We start from the raw sequence: 16,656 nt of genomic DNA on the forward strand, positions 1-16,656 counted from the left end.
TTGTGGGGCCTGAGCCCCACCCACCCAGGGCCCCGTCCTGCTCTGCCTCCCCCAGCACAGGCCCCATCGAGACCGTCTGATTCCTGGGACTGGGCTGTCCGTCCCTGGACACCTGGTCACCTCCTTGCTTGTCTGGCACCGTCCTGTGGCTGGCTCTGCTCGCTCCTCCGTCTCTGGCGTGTTTTCTTCCTTCCATCTGTATTGAGGTTGCCACCCTCTTTCCCTTTCCTCCTGTCCCTTTCTAAGGCAACACGCTTCCCCAGTCACCCTCCGCGTGCTCTGATACGCCGTCTCATTAGCCCTGGGGCCCGCTGTGTCCTAACTAGTGGTTTGGTATCTTTGACTTAGAGTCACTTAGGAGTGAGGGTAACTTTCCCGTTGGGAGCTCTGTGGAGATTCGGACCTGCATGTGTCTGGCTGGAGGAGCCCGGCCGCAGCCTTCACCAGCAGGCACTTGGGAGGCACTGTTGTTGAGGTGGAGGGAGCTGGAAGGACATGAGGGGGCGCCCATGTCACCGGCTTCACCAGAGATCCACCTCTGGACTGATGAGTGGGTCCCCCACCCTAAGTGGCAGGATCAGCCGTGTCCTGATCACCCCTTCTCAGGGCCATGCTGCCCTCCAGGTTTGGTTCTGAGGGGTGCTGGGAGCCAGGGCTGATGCCGCAGTGACACTGGGAGCGGTGGCCTGCAGCCAGGGGACACCAGAGGAGGAACTTCCTCCTTCGGCAGCCGTGACACAGGCCGGTGCCCGTCAGCACCCGGGCCCCACCCCCAGTTGGGTGACTGGGATCATTTGTTAGCTCTGGCTAGAAAGTCCAGGGGGTGACTTCGGGGGCAGCCCAAGAGGGCTCAGCCTTGAGCCTTGTTTTTCTGCCCTTTTTCCTCTGGGGGCCCCACGGCCATCAGCCCCTCCCTCCGTCCCTGCCTGCCCCCACCTCGAGGCCCTCCAGATCCCTGGGAGACGAAAGCCCCTTCCTGGTCTTGTGCTTGGAGCGAGGTAGAGCAAGCTGGGGTGCACCCACCCTGGGAACCAGCTGCAGATGGGAGGCCCCAGGTGCACTCAGGCCTCCATCAACCTACTCCTCCCCCCACCAGGTGCCTCCCATCCCCCCACCAACCCATTCGGACCCTCAGCCCATCCTGGCAGCTTCCTACCCACTGGTCACTTGGCAGGTACGTGCCCCCCGAGGTCCATGCAGTCCAGCTGGCCTTTGCTGACCTCAAGGCTGGGGGATGTAGGTGGGGAAGTGACCCTGAGAACCAGGGGACCCCTCAGATTGCATAGGTGGCACCTGCAAGGTTCTGGACCCAGTGGGTCGGGGTGCAAGGGGGTGCCTGGTGCACACATGGGGACCCCTGAGCCCTGGTTGCCCCGACAGACCCTTTCAGCAGATCGAGCACCTTTGGGGGCTTGGGGAGCCTGGGCAGCAACGCCTTCGGAGGCCTGGGCAGTCACACGCTGAGTAAGTGACCACGTGCCGTCTGCTTTCCCTGCGCCCGCACCCTCCCCTCGCACACAGGTGCACGCACATGCGTTCTTCACCCACACCTGCGCCCATCTGAGCTGCACCAAGGCCAGGGCAACCATCCCCCTCCAGCTGCTCCTTGGGGTACACCTGGGCCTGGGGCTGGGAATCCAGTGCTTTCCCCCAGCGGTTCCACAGGGGCCTTGGTGTAGGTGGATGGGGCACTGGACAGACCTCACTCTCCCACTGCCACCCACCCCCACCCCCCAGCTCCTGGCGGCAGCATCTTTGCCCCCAAGGAGGGTCCCACACTGCACGGCCTGCCCAGCCCACGTGAGGCCTGGAACCGGCTGCACCGGGCACCACCCTCCTTCCCCACGCCACCCCCGTGGCCCAAGCCCACAGACGCCGAGCGGGTCTCAGCCCTGACCAACCACGACCGAGAGCCGGACAAGGGCAAGGAGGAGCAGGAGCGGTAAGTGGGGACCTGCCTGCCCCTTAGCTCCCCGACCCTGCTGGCTTCCTGCCCCCCTTCGCCCTACTCCCATCCCTCCCAGCAGCTCCCAGCCAGCTCTGCTGAGCCCTGGGTGCAAACTGAGCTCTGCCCTGGAACTCTTCATTGGGAGGGTGTGAAGGCTGCACTCTCGGGGCTGGGATAGGCTGGAGGCAGAGGGTCCCCCCACCCTGCCCCCACAGGGGACCCTTGCTGGGGCAGGATCTGGGCAGGCACCACCCAGGGCAAGGGTCCACTTCCTTGGAGGTCCCTGGGAGCTCAGATCAGCAGGGCATTTGAGCCACCTGGTTCACACCTGGTTCTGGGTGGGCAGAGGGTGCTGCTGCACACTGGAGGGGGGATCTGGGCTGGAGGATGGGGGCTGAGCTTGTCTGTGTGCCCCCCTCCCCAGTGGGCAGCAGAGCTAGGCCAGCACAGGGGAAGTGGGAGCCATGTTCCCAGGTCAGCGGCAATTTGGGGCCTGACGGTTGTTGGGGAGTCCTGGGCCAGCCTTGTGGACAGGAACAGGGAAGGGCTCCCTGTCCTGCCCTTCCACCCACGTCCCCTCCCCCCACTTTTCCAAATCCAGAATTTAGGGCATTCCACTCCTGGGCATCTCTGCATGCCAGGCACTGTTGTGGTACATAGGGTGGAGCTCAAGGGAGGGCAGGGTGGGGGAGAAGGCAGCCTTGAATTAGCATGGAAGATGGTGGGGACATTTGTCCCAGGACAGCACTGTCACTGCAGAGAATCAGGGGCCTGGGGAACTTTGCGGGTCCCCTGTGGGGACCTCAGGGTCAAGAGGGTGATGGTGACCAGGTGCAGCACTGAGGGTTCTGTTGGGGGAGGAGGACCTGGGGACTCTGAGGGGAAGAGAAGCCCCGTCTAACCACTCAAGCCGAGCTGCCCTCACAGCCCCTCATCGGGGCGGAGGCCGTGCCCTCCTAGCCCCCAGCCTCAGGGGCCAAGAGCTAAAAAGTGCAGACAGAATGGCACCTCCGATGGTGAGAGCCAGCCTATGACAGGGCGGCTGGACTGCGGCGAGCCCAGCCAGGCCGCACACACTCTGGAGAGAGGACTCCCAGGCCCCCATCCCTCCAGTGGGTCTGGGGCCCAGGTGGAACTCCCCTGCGTTCCTCACTGAAGACCTGTTCTGCTTTAGAAGCTCAGTAGCCTGGGTGCAGGTGGAGAAGTCAGGTTCTGCTGCAAAGCTGGTCTCCAAGTTGTTTACAGAGGGGAGGCAGGCATGGGGGTGTACATGGTCATCCACATGGGTTGACAGGGTGCTATTAGCAATTGCATGGGTGCCCGGGGTGCTCAGTGGACCTCCACGAACCCCCAACCCTACCCCCTTGCCAAGGACCGTGAGGTCACAGCAGTGGGCTATGGCCTTGCTGCCTGAAGGTGGGAACTTGGTGGCAAAGGAGCCTGCTGCGGGGTGTCCTGCCTGGCTGAGCAGAGACTGTCTTTGTTGCTCCCAGGGACCTCCTGGAGAAGACACGCCTGCTGAGTCGGGCCTCGCCGGTAGCCCCGGTGGGCCACCCCAGCAGCAGCCTTTTGCTTCGCGGCCAGGGCGATCCGGGCCGGCCCGGGGTCCCCGCCGAGCGCGAGGCCGAGCCCCGCGTCAAGGAGAGCCGCTCCCCAGCCAAGGAGGACGGCGCCAAGCTGGCCGCGCGCCTGCCGTCACCCCAAAGCAAGGCAGCCCTGGGGGACAGTCTGCGCCTGGCCGGCTTCCTGGGCCGCGAGCCCGGGAAGCCGCCGGAGGCGTCGGCCGAGCGGCCCCCGGGCGACGTGAAGGTCAAGGAGGAGCGCGGGGAGGACGGCGATGCGCCTCTGCAGCTCGGCCCGGGCCCCGCGGGCCGCGAGCGCCTGGGCTTCGCGTGGGAGCCGCTGCGGGACGCCTACCGCGGCCTGGAGCTGCCTCGCCGCGCCCTGCCCGGCCCGGGCCCCGCCGCCCTCCTCGAGCCGGCCGAGCGCCCCTACCGCGACCGCGAGCCGCACGACTACAGCCCCGAGCGCCTGCGGGAGGCGCGCCGCGAGGAGCTGGAGCGCGCGCGGGCCGCGCACCTGGGCGCCTCCCCGCACCTGGGCGCCGCCTCCCCGCACCTGCCCGCTGGCTCCGCTCTGGACGGCGCGGCGCTCCTGCCCGCGCTGGGCGCCCTGCACTACCCGCGCCTCGCGCCCGCCGCCGCGCTGCACGGAGGGCTCCTGACGCGGACCCCGCCCGCCGCCGCCGCCGCCGCCGCCGCACTGGGCGCGCCGCCCCCGCTGGTGACCGCGGGCGGGCCCCCCACCCCGCCGGGGCCGCCGCGCAGCAGGACTACGCCTCTCGGGGCCCGCGCGGCCGGGGAGGCGCGCGACTACTCCCCGTCCCGCAACCCGCAGGAGGTGGAGGCGCGGTAGTCGCCGCGCGGTCGCGCCCGCCCCGTGTACAGACGCCCCTTCGCCAACGCACTGCTGTCAACTTTTCTAAATGTACCTTTCTAGAACTAAAGCACAGTTCCATCGGTCCTGGGGCGACGCTCGCCTTTCCACTCGCAGCCTGTGGAGTCGGGGATTTCATACACAGCTTTTCTGGGGTGATCTTTTGTTTTTCGAGCTTGAGATTAGGCTACTGGAAAAAAAAATTAAAGTTTGTACCTTTTTTCCCAAGGGTGAGAAGCATTTTTAATAGATTTGTATTTTTTTCAATTTTGTGCTATTTAGACATTGAAAAGAAACAAAACAGAATTTTGCTTTTTTTAGTTTGGATTTGCGATGCAATGGCCTCAGATCCCTCTCCAGAGCCCTAGGGGTTTTTTGTCTTATTTATAGAGGAAAAAACGGTCATTTTGTCCAACGCACTGTGAGGACCCCACTCAGGCCCGGCCCTGGCCCTCCCTTGGTACTTGGAACCGAAGTTACAGATATATATTAAGAAAATTAATAATGTACAAAACTTTTTTTGCCTTATTATGCAGAAGTGTAAAAGGGTTTCTTTTTCAGTTTTTTTAAAGTGTAAATAGTCTGTTAATATAAATATATGACGTTATTAAATTCTTAATCTAGGTAGACTTTATAAAAACAGTTTCTAGAAACTACTCTGGTTATTTGCTCAACATGGTCACAAAAGCCGCCGGCTGTCAGTTGGAAATGCCCGCAGACGTGCACCTGCAACGTCCTTCAACTATGCAAGCGCTGGGCGGCGGGCACCTGCCCCTCGTGCTGACTGCGGCAACCCGGAACCTACACCAGATGGGTGGAACCCTGGAAGCAAAGAGGCCAAAACGGCTAATCACGAAAGGACACCTGTTCTCCACGGAGGCCAGCGGAAGACGTCTGTGTCACGTGCTCCCACCAGCCGGGGCCTCAGCACAATGTCCTTTTGGTTTCAGTTTTGCCCTCATCACTTGTGAATGTCACCGGGCCCCGTTGTCAGTGTCCCTCGTTTCCCGATGTCTACACCTGTGTCCTCGGCATCTGAGCCTCAGTTCAGCCAGCTGCACCTCTTTGCTTTGCTCGATTCTGTATTTTCAACCCCTTTTCCACTGTCAACTCCAGTTACTTTAAGCATCCTGTTCACCCGTCAACCAATGAAGATAAATACAGCCTTGATTTTGGAGGAAAAGCTGGTTGAGTGTTTTGTGGGGCTTTGTGGCAGGTGGAGGTCAGGCACACACCCTTGGTTCTTTCCCTCATCCTTTGCTGGTGACCAGCGACTACCTCCCAGGGCTGCGTCCCCCAAAATTCGCGGGTAGCCGTGGGCAAATTGCTGTTTTCCTGCTGAAAAGGGAAATTTCAGGGTCTGTGGAGGAGGCCCCCGCCGCCCCATCCCCGACCGGTCAGGGGAGCATTGGGAGACTCCCGCGGCCGTCACCGGCTGGCGGCCTGCAGTGCCACCTGGCGGCCACTGGGGGCGGTGCTGGGCGGAGCTGCACCTTCCTTTGTTGAGACTTTCCTCCCTCGCACCAGGTGCCAGGCGGTTTGGCGGCGCAGTGGGTGCATCAAAGAGAAAATCGGGGCAAGCGGCCCGCCCGGTGGGCCCGCCGTCCCATGGCCCTGGTGCATGAGGACAAGGAAGGGGTGGTACTGGGCACGGAATAATGTTGCCGCTGATCTGAAAGGGATGTTGTTTTATTGTGCTTTCTCCCTGGTTACTGGTGACGTGGAGAAAAGCCAGTGGTTCTCCTCGGCTGATGTTGTGTCTGGAAACCGCAACAGTTTTACCATTTGTTGATACTGGTTTTTCTGAGAAAATCATTTCATCATGATCAAATAACAGCCGTTTCATCTTTTTTACATTTATTTCCAATACATTACACCTCTTACGGAGTTGTTTTTTTTTTTAACAGCATCAGCCGAGACCACCACATGGATGGGACGCCAGTATTACGTATTTTTCACATACCGTGGTCTCTAAGTGCAGGCGTAGGGCTTCATCTGTGCTCGGTGAAAGATGTTTCAAATCTAGGGGGGAGGGTGTAGCTCAGTGGTGGAGCGCATGCTTAGCATCCATGAGGTCCTGGGTTCAATCCCCAGTCCCTCCGCTAAATAAATAAATAACCCTAATTACCTCCTTCTCCCCTGAAAAAGTTTCAAGTCTTCAAGAAGCCAGGACCTTGCATTTTGGATGATGTATTTAGGAGTGACGCTCAGTTGCCAGGAACAGGTGAGAAGAGAAGCCGTGACCTAGGTCAGGGTGCAGGCTTCTCTGAGGGGTCTGGTTGAGCAGGTGAGGGCTTTGCTCAGGTCACCTGTCCCAGGGCTCACTCCACTTTCCAGCTGCCCTGCCCTTTGCCGTGGTTTCCATGGTACCCAACGTGTCCTCAGGGTCATAGGTGACTGCTGGTGCCTCAGAGTTCCAGGCTGGAAGATGGAAGAGGGGAGGCCTTCCCTTCACAAAAGTGCCCACAGCACTCAGCCTTATCAGAAGTGTGTCACTAGGCCATCCCTATCTGCAAAGGAGGGAAAATCGGTTTTCTATAAGGCACATTGTAACCCCAAATAAAGGGTGGGGGAGCGGATGCTGGACTGGAGCCTGGAGTCCTGCTGGTTAACCACCACAGGACCTGTGTGTGTCCCCCTCCAAACAACAGAGGACACTCAACAGGAGGACACTCCTGCGGTGCCCCTCGACCCACAGGCCACCCCCGTCCCCCCAGGGACTGGCCCAAGGGCGTCTCCTTGGCAGTCTTCACCAGAAGCAGACAGCAGTGCGGCTGGCTCCTCAGGGCACCGCTGTCCCCTCCCATCTGTCCACACAACCACAAAACACACCAGCGTGCCCTAGGCCACACCAGATTTGTTTCACGTCGATCTCATGAGTTACACTGAAATGCTGACTTGCAAAGCCAGGTCGGAGGTGAGGGAGGCCGGCTTTCCTGGGAGCCCACCACAGGCAGGCGCTGCTGTTCCTTCACCCCAGGCCTCCTGTCGTGGCCGCATTCCTCCCAGCCCAGCCCTGCAGCCACTCATTGGTCTCCGTCCAGGGGTCTCTTCTGGAGGATGGTACAATGGGACCACGCCGTCTGTGGGGGACAGGGCACACTGTTTATCTACTGGCTCACCCAGGGACACTGGGGTCACTTCCAGTTGTGAGCGGCAGTGAATGGAAGGTGAGCAGGCTTCTGTAGCGGTGTGGGTTTTCAGGGCACTGGGCTGCCCAGCGACTCACCAGGGCCCCCCGGGGGGCAGGAAGGAGGGGGGATTGCTTGTAACAGAGCCGGGAAAAGAAGCCTGCAGTTGCGGGTGACGGGCGCTGAGGACGACCGGTCTCCAGTGAGAGTTAACTTTCTGGCATCCAGGGAACAGAGGAGCGGGCTGCGGTATTTGCCCCCAAGAAGAGTTTCCAGAAGAGCCAGCGCCTCTGCTCCGGAGGCAGGTAGGCGGCCTGGGAACTGAGGGAGGGGGAGGAGTGACCGGCATGGCCCCTAGGAGTCTTCAGGGGGTCGGTGCCCATGTCCTCACTGCGCCGTCAGCGAGGTCAAGGGAGCCTTTTCAGTCTGAACAACCCCGAGTGAGGACCTCTATGTGCAGTGAGGAGTTACACCCGCCACCGGCACCTGCCCTTTTTCCCAGGGGACCTGATCTCTGCTTAAGCGGGCTTCCCGGGGCGGCGCCGTGGCCTCCATCTGTCTACAGACACGCTCACTCTGTCAGGGCAATAGGTTTATTGATACTACGTCATCACACGTGGGTTCCAGTGGCTGCGACTGGTTTTCACAGACCGGGACGGGACTGGTCTCAGGAGTTCCCGTTTAGACAACGAATCCCTGCAGGTTTTCACCATCCCAGTAAGAGTGGCCTGAGCCACGGTGCAGGGCTCCCACCTGGCTGGACTCAGGCCTGACAAGTGGACGTCCGCGGGGTCCACGTCACTGGAGGACAAGGTGAGAACTAGGAAACACACAGGGAGACCCAGGCCCGGAGGCAGGAGCAGAAGAGAGCTGGCCTTTGGGGCCAGGCGCACCCTAAGGGCCAGACACCTCTCCCCGGCACTGCCGCCTCCACCGGTGGATCTGCCCAGACACCCTCGGACTCACTTGCGTGGGCACCAGCTCGCCCAGTGCTGCTCTGGGGTCTGAGGCACCACAGGAGCAGGCGAGGAGGGGGCTCAAAAGGGTTTGGTTCTTAACCTCCGGGGTCAGAGACCTTCACAGTCAGACTGAAGTTATGGATTTGAGCATCAAAACAGGTGCTCAAAAGCTTCACCCCAGTGTCCTCTCCAACCCAAAGCACATCCGCAGTCACCGTGCCCCGACACCCCTCCACCCCCACCTCCCCTCCCCAGCCCCCGACCTCTGGTGGCCCCCCGCACCCACCTCCCCCGGCTCCCATCATCTCCCTCTGCCCCCCCTAGCTCCCCCATGGGCCTCTTCATGTTCTGTGTCCTGGGGGGCTGCCCTCTAGGGGCTGCCTCACTGAACTCTTTCCTCCAGGTTTGCAGTTCAGCTCATGGAAGACTCCAGAAGGAGATGGGAAGGAGGAGGAGGAGGGTCCGGCCTGGGTGGTCCAGCCCTGCAGGTGTCAGTCCCGGGAGGCGGGGTGCTGCCCCCTGCTGGCCCCGAGCACCCCCACCCACCCATGGCTGTGCCCTCTGCCGCCCCTCATGCTCCTGCTGCAGGAGAGGGAAACAGAGGCCAGTCCAGCTCTGGAGACGGAGCCCGGGACTCACTGGGGGCAGGCACTGGGCCAGGATGCCGCTCTGGGGAACGCACCGGTGCCTGCTGAGCTCACTCAGCCTGATGCAGCACTTACTTCGGCACTCGCTGTGCTTCAGGCAGAAGTTCCCCCTGGGCTGGGAGGCGGAGGGCAGTGGTCAGACGGGTCGGCCCAGCCCGCCCCCCCGTCCCGCCCCCGCAGGCCCGCACCTTGCGCCAGGGCAGGCACTGCAGGAAGAGCGTCCTGGCCGTGCAGAACGTCTGCAGTCTGTAGCTGTTGGTGGTGCAGCAGCCGCTCTGGCACTCCGAGTGGCCCTGGCAGGAGTGCCCATTCGGCTGCAGAGATGGAGACCCAGTTCCTCCTGCCAGGCCCCCAACCTCCCTGCAGGGCCGCCCCCTCCCCACCGCCTCCACGCACCTTCTGCCAGGACCGGCACTGCTGGAAGACGTTCCGGGGGGTGCAGAATTTCTGGGGGCTCAGGCTGTTTGTGACGCAGCAGCTGCTCTGGCATTCCTCATGTCTCTCACAGGCCTCCCCGATCCGCTGCAGCAAAAACGGAGGCAGGAGGGTCCACAGAGGATGATGGAGGCGGTGGGGCCCAGCAGCAGGTGGGAAGCAGGGCTGAGGATGAAGCCTCCGGCCCCCTTCTCCCCTCTCACATTTTACAGGTGAGATACTGAGGCTCAGAGAGGGTAAGTGACTGGCCCAGGAGCACAGAGCCAGCAAGGAGCCCAGGCCCAGGCCGGCCACCTGCTCACCTCCTGCGAGGGGCCTGCCCTCAGTTCTCAGAAATGTGGTCTCCGAGCTCCTTTACAATCTCAAAATTACTAAGGCCCCAGAGAGCCACTGTTGTGGGTTATACTGTTGTAAGAGACCACAGCTCTCACCGGCTGAGAGTTAAGTCCCTGAGCTCAGATGCTGGAGGCCCTACAGGTGAGGAACAAGGACAGAGGAGGGAGCCCACCTCTAGGGTGGGGCTTGGGACTGTGGGGGCCCAAGGGGAGCACCCCCTGGTTTCTGGGGGACAGACTTGGAGAAAAGAAACAGGAGGGCCCTGGCGGAGGGGAGCCCACCTGGCAGGGCGTCTGCGCCCCCCCCCACCTCCTGCATCCTCGCTGTGCAGGGGGCCCCATGAACCAGGCAGGATCCAGGAGTGACACAGAGCCAGTCCACAGGACAGACGGAAGATCACGTGGTCCTTGCCGTCACACCACGAGGCGCTCGCTGTCAGCCCCACCTGTGCACCCACTGGCCCTGCCTTCCCCCTCACCTCCTCCTCCACGCCTGCCCCGGCCACTCTCTCCCTCCGTGCTGGGTTCCCCGAGCAGCTTCTGTGCCAGGCGGCAGGGACCAGGTGGCAGGAGGGGGCGGGAGGAGAAGGGGCACAGAGCCCCAGGGGCAGGAAAGGGGCCTGGGTTCCCACCAGCGTGGGCTGTGGCCTGGCAACGGGAGACGTGGTGCTTACCTTGTAGGACTGTCCCAGGCCCTCTCTCCTCCACGCCAGGGACGCGGGCAGCAGGCAGAGCAGCAGCAGCAGACGCCTAGCGCTGGCCATGGCTGCAGCCCTGCCTGTGGGTGCCCAGGGTGTCACGGGGTGCCCCACCCGAATCGTTCTCCACCAAATGGATTCTTCAAACTTAGTGGGGAGGGTGTGGCTCGGGGCAGAGCGTGGGTTTAGCATGCCTGAGGTCCTGGTTCAATCCCCAGTACCTCCGTCAAAATAAATACACTTAGTTACCCTCTACCCACAAAAAAAATACATAAATAAACAAGCACTTCAAAGTCTATTTCAACATGGGTATGAGAACAGTGTTTTAAACTTATTCTCAGAAAAGTGTGCCTGTGGAGCTGGGACACTACCTATCAAAGGTGCGTGCCACAGGCAGGCAGACTGCCAAGCGCGAGTCTGCAGGTCTCCCCCGGCATGGAGAGCCTCGCAGCTCAGCGGGTGCGCGGGCCTCTGGGCAGCCCATCCAGTCTGCTCCGAGGCTTCGCCAGGCGCCCCCAGCCCACACTTCCCTGGCCCCGGTCCACCCAGGCTCCTCGCCCTCCACTCAGAAGCAGCTCTTGAGTTTCATCGCATCTCCAGAATGGAACCCAAGACACACTTTCTGTCCTGGGAGACGGAATCTACAGACAGATAGCAGCCTGGAGTGGCCATGCTGGGAAGGAGACCACAGCCTCTCTGTCGGCCCCAGACACCAGCACTGGGTTAGTAACCGCAACCCCACCTCCAACTCGGACCAGCCAGAGGAGCCAAGTGTGCCCCTAACCAGTCACAGTCCCCTGGGCTGCGTAACAAACATCACAGACAAGCGCGGCCTGCAGCCTGGAGGCGCAAGTCCTGGATCAAGGCGTGGACAGGGCTGTTCCCGCTGAGGCCTCACATGACCAGTCTGCAGGTGTCCGTGCCCTGATCACCTCTACCTCATTTTACCTTCATCACCTCTTTAAAGACCCCATCTCCACAGACAGTTACATCCTGAGGTCCTGGGCTAGGACTTGAACATATGGATTTGGGGGACACAGTTCCACCCTTAAAAACCCCCCATGTCTAGTCAGTCAAAGGTCTCAGAGGCCGCTAACCACATGATTCAAGAAAGATGGCAGCAAACAATGAATCACATTAATGGTTTCCAAGATAAACAGCAACCACGTAGCCATTGTACGAACTTTGTAAACCCTGTTCTATATCATATCAAATCTGTCACTAGGTTATAGCTATGTAAAAGCTGTATCTGAATCACAACTTGAACATTTCAAAATTTCAAACTTGTAGTGTTCTTTTTTTTTTTACTTTAACCCGGAAAAACCCATTTTCTTGTCTCAAACCTCCAGGCCCTTAGGAAGTTTACAGGCCCAGTTTACAGAGTTGGGCACGATGTGCCTGACCGATCGAAGAGCCCGCCCAGCATGGGAACACGCTGTGCCCCGTGGAGACATCCAGTTTCTGGAAGGTCACAGCCCACCTGTGCTCACGGCCCAGCACCCACAAGAGCCAAGAGGTGGGAGCAGGTCAGGTGTCCACCCAGGGATGGATGGACAAGCAAGACGCGGCCCATACGCACAACAGATTATTCCCCTTCAAAAGAAAGGCTGCTCTGACGCCGGCCACACACGGATGAACCTTGAGGACGTTCTCAGCCAACTGAGCCAGACACAAAAGGATCCCGCTCCTGTGAGGTCCCCAGGGGAGTCAAGTCCACAGAGACCGAGACAGGGTGCTGGTTTCCAGGGTCTGGTGGAGGGGGTTAGTGTTTCACAGGGACGGGACAGTGTTTCAGTGTGGGAGGATGAGTGTCTTGGAGAGGGCTGGTGGGGATGGTCACCTGACGGTGCAACTGCACTTAATGCCACTAAGCTGTGCCCCTAAAAATGGCTGAGGTGGTAAATTGTTCATTGTGTGTATTTTACCATAATTTAAACAAAGACCACAGACCTGCCTCTAGGGGCCCTGGAGGCATAGCTTGCAGAATCATGCATTCACAGCCCCTGGTTATTTGGAAATAGTCTCCTATGTAGGGTCCCCTTTATTGGATATTTGCTTATAAATCTCTCAGATCAGGCACCTTTCCCCATTTTGGCTTTTTCCAAATGTCACTGTCAGGTATGATTCCACAGTATCTCAATCTGCCGAAAGCAGCTTGATGCCAAATCTTGCCCCAAACTTGACAAATCCCAGGCAATTAAATTACACGACAAAACCATAGTGACCATATCTGGGGCATGAGCTTCTCATGTCAGTGGTGACCTTCCCTGCCTCTGGCACTCTCTGACATGGGTCCCGAGCAGGCCGCCCGGCGTACTCCCACACAGAGGGACAAACACGCCAGTAACCGTGTGATGTTTCTGACAGGAAAACTACCTCTGGCAGCTGCTAGTGGCTGAAGGAGTCAGCGGTCCTACCTTTGAATCTTGGGTCCCACCTGCTCCTCTGTGGAGACTGAGGCTGGCCAGGCTGTGGCTTCCAGAAAACACTCCAGGGAGCCCAGGGTGGAGCTGTGGCAGAATCACTGGAGCATCTCCCCGGCCTCCGCTTCTCTGTCTTCTGTCCCCGCCTTCACTCTCACAAGGAAGTCTCACCGCCTTCCGCGGGAGAGACCACACGCTCGGGGCAGTGGCCAGGCCACCCGTGACGCAGGGTGCAACCACAGTCCCAGGGGCCAGCTGCAGCCTCTGTCAGCCCAGATGGCCAGCACGGGGCCAGTGACCACAGCTTCTCAACTCAGGACCTGCCAGAGAGGCCAAATGTGGCCTCTAGCCCATTGCTGTGTCCCCCTACCCTGCTCAGCCACCCCGCCCTCCCCACCAGCATCCCCCTCAGGCGCCCCTGGAGCCGACCTCTCTCACTCAGGGTCCCCACCCGCCTGCCTGGGCGTCTGCCAAGCCCTGGCTGTTTGTTCTCACAGGGGTGGTCTGCACGCATTGCTCATTCAACTCACGTTTATTGACCTACCTATTATTGACTGCATGCTGGGCTCTACGGAGGGAAAGATGTGTGTTGTTTCCACTGCACCCCATGGCCCTGACCTTGCCACCTAGGAAAGAGTCTTTGGTCTAGTTTGGGAAATGGACCTGCCAGCAAAGTGTGGAAGGTGCCTTTAGGGGAGGGTGAGGATGCTGGGGGGAGGACGAGCTTCTCCAGGCGGGGTTCCCCAGGTGGCAGGAGAAAGCTCCAGGCAGAGGGGGGAGGACGGAGCCTGGGTGTAGGCGGCAGTGGGAGGATCAGGCCCTTTCCTACCATCGGGTACGAGAACCCCAAGAGCAGAGAGGGTCCCAGAAAGCAGGGGGCACAACTCAGGGCAGGATGAGAGATGGTGCTGTGGGGATGCGGCTGCGAGAATCAGGACCAGGTGCTGACTGGGTGTGGGAGCCAAGGGCACAAGGCACCCAGGACAACTCCGGGTTTGGTGCCGGGCTGTGAGGGGTTCAGTAGGCGACCACTGCCTCACAGACCCCAAAAGTCAGTGGCCCAAAGGGCAATTTGTTATTGTCTCTCCGGGTCTGTGGGTTGGTTGGGCTCAGTTCTTACTTGGAGTCATGTGGCAAAGGCCAGTCAGGTGATGGCCGGGCTGGCAGGTGACCTAAAGATGTGGCTTCTCCACCCGCACATCCTTGATGGCTGGAACAGCTCACAGCATGGCGGCCTCAAGTGGGGCCACCCCTCCTTGGGGCTGGCTGCTCCTGAGTCTCTGAAGGACCTAGCCCAGGAGTCAGCACCACTTCCAGAGACAGCCCGGGTCAGTATCTGAGCCAGGGTTGAGTGTCTGAGAGCTGAGGACTGAAACCACAGCAGGGGACATGAGGAGGAGGGAGCTGGGAACGGAAATGGGGTTTCTTATAGGGGTGATAAAAATATTCTAAAACAGATCTACAAAGCTATAGTTAATCCAAACAGTGTGGTGCTGGCATAAGGATACCCAGATAGAACAATGGAATAGAATAGAAACTCCAGAAGTAAGTTCTATATCTATGATCAGCTGATTTTCATTACAAGCACGACCCTTCAATGGGTAAAGAATAGTTTCTTTAACAAGTGGTGCAGGGACAACTGGACATCCACATGCAAAAGAATGAAGTTGGAGGGCTACCTCACACCAAAAGCAAAAGTTAACTCAAAATGGATCGACAATCTAAACATAACAGCTTAGGGGAGGGCATAGCTCAAGATAGGGAGAGTTATCTTGACAGAGCTCATGCTTAGCATGCAGAAGGTTATGGGTTCACTCTCCAGTACCTCCTCTAAAAATAAATAAACCTAATTACCTCCCCTCAAAATAAATAATACAATAAAAAATTTTAAATATATAAATATAACAGCTAAAGTCATAAAACTCTTAGAAGAAAACAAGGGTAAATCTTCCTGACTTTGGATTTGGCAACGGTTTCTTAGAAATGACACCAGAAGCACAAGCAAAAAAAGGAAAAAAATAGATAAATTAGACTTCATTAAAATTAAAGACTTTTGTTCACCAAACGTCATTATCAGTAAAGTGAAAAGTCAGCCAACAATGGGAGAAAATATTTAAAAATCATATACCTTATAAAGATCTAGTATCCAGAACACAGAGAGAATTCTTACAACTGAACAAGAGACAACCCAATGCAAAAATGGGCAAGGGACTCGACTAGGCATTGATCCAAAAAATTACACAATTTCACCCACTAGGATGGCAATAGCCAAATGAGTGGAAAATAACAAGCATTGACAAAGAGGTGTAGAAGTAGGAACTGTTGTTTATTGCTGATTGGAATGCAAAGTGATTCAGCTGCTTGGAAAACATTTTGGTGTTTCCTCGAGAAGTTACACACGGAATCACTATACGAACCAGAAATTCCACTGCTAGGCATATACCCCAAAGAATTGAAAGTAAGTGTTCAAACAAATACTTGCACACGAAGAGCAGCACTAGCCACGACAGCCAAAACTTAAAAGCTCAAACGTTTATCAGCAGATGAATAAACTGTGGACGATCCACACAATGGAATACTATTCTGCCATAAAAAGGAAGGGAAGACTGACACAGGCTACAACCCAAATGGACCTTGAAGACTTCATGCTAAGTGAGAGATGTCAGACACAAGAAGGCAAATATTCCACGATTCTGTGAATTCCCCTGCAGGGTATATTCCCCTGATGCGTACGGGGTTTTATTTGGTGATGATTGAAAGTAGACAATGGTGGTTGTACAACATTGTGAACGTACTAAATTTCACTGGATTGTTCAACAAACAGTTGTTCTTTAAAACAGTTAATTAAATGCCATGTGAATTTCATTTCAAAAAAGTCTAAAACATTGATCATTTTGGGAAATGCTATGATGTCTGGGATTTGCTCCAGAATACAGAGATGGGTGTGGAGATACAAAAAGAAGAAACAAAAGAAAAAACAAACCTTTGGCTTGCAAAGGGGGTGGGGAGTGGGAAATGGATCGAGGCGTACAGTCGGGAGCCACTGTGGAAATCCAGGTGAGAAAGGAGGCTGGGCGGTTGGGTGGAGGAGGAGCCTGGAACTGAAGGCCCTGACACGTATCTGTAGATAAAAGCAAGAGAGCTGTTTGGGCCGAGGAAGGGATCCAGGTTTTTGTCTGGACCCTGGAGGCGGGGTTGCCTTGGGAGATCATCTCCTTGTACACCTTCCATTTACACAACTTCACGTCTATTGTATCTCAATAAAAATGGGAACGACGTACACATACTTTTTTAAAAAGGGATTGCTCCTCGGGGTTAATGCGCGGTGCAGATCAGACGCCGGTGGAGACGCTGAGGAGGTGGGCGGTCCTTCGCCCGGTTTTCCTCCCGCGTCTGAAGTGTCCTCCCCGGGCCTGATCCGTCTTCACACCCTCCCCGACGGGCTGGGGGAAGGGCTGGCGGCCGGGCCGGGGGCGAGGGCTGCCGCGACCCCGGATCGGCCCCCGCCTGGCCCTGCCTGGCGACACCCGCCAGGTGCGCTGGGTGTCTCCACCCGGCACCCCCAACACCCCCGGCCCCCCGGGAGGGGCGGGGCAGACGAGGACACGCTCAGGAGGCGGGCGCGCCGGAGCCCCGCCCCAGCC

General features: G+C 58.2%; 2 protein-coding genes across 13 annotated transcripts in view; one reads left to right on the forward strand and one right to left on the reverse strand.

Annotated features, from left to right (window-relative positions):
* Positions 1-5,567, forward strand: part of FBRSL1 (fibrosin like 1) — an 82,121-nt gene extending 76,554 nt beyond the window's left edge. For all 12 annotated transcript variants that reach the window (XM_072953509.1, XM_072953510.1, XM_072953503.1 and 9 more), the window contains 4 exons: positions 1,097-1,174; positions 1,381-1,464; positions 1,738-1,942; positions 3,442-5,567. In XM_072953509.1, the coding sequence (XP_072809610.1) occupies positions 1,097-1,174; positions 1,381-1,464; positions 1,738-1,942; positions 3,442-4,363 (1,289 nt within the window). In that variant the 3' untranslated portion in view covers positions 4,364-5,567. The remainder of the gene's footprint in view (positions 1-1,096; positions 1,175-1,380; positions 1,465-1,737; positions 1,943-3,441) is intronic.
* A 1,697-nt stretch (positions 5,568-7,264) lies between these two features.
* Positions 7,265-13,279, reverse strand: LRCOL1 (leucine rich colipase like 1; the record flags this gene model as incomplete). The annotated part of the gene is made up of 6 exons (XM_072952835.1): positions 7,265-7,467; positions 7,614-7,836; positions 9,114-9,236; positions 9,310-9,435; positions 9,518-9,643; positions 13,007-13,279. Coding segments are annotated over 6 exons (1,074 nt in total), but the record flags the coding sequence as incomplete, so codon positions are not given.
* Positions 13,280-16,656: the final 3,377 nt, after the last annotated feature.

This window comes from Vicugna pacos, chromosome 32 (assembly GCF_048564905.1).
Source record: "Vicugna pacos chromosome 32, VicPac4, whole genome shotgun sequence".
NCBI classification, from domain to species: domain Eukaryota; kingdom Metazoa; phylum Chordata; class Mammalia; order Artiodactyla; family Camelidae; genus Vicugna; species Vicugna pacos.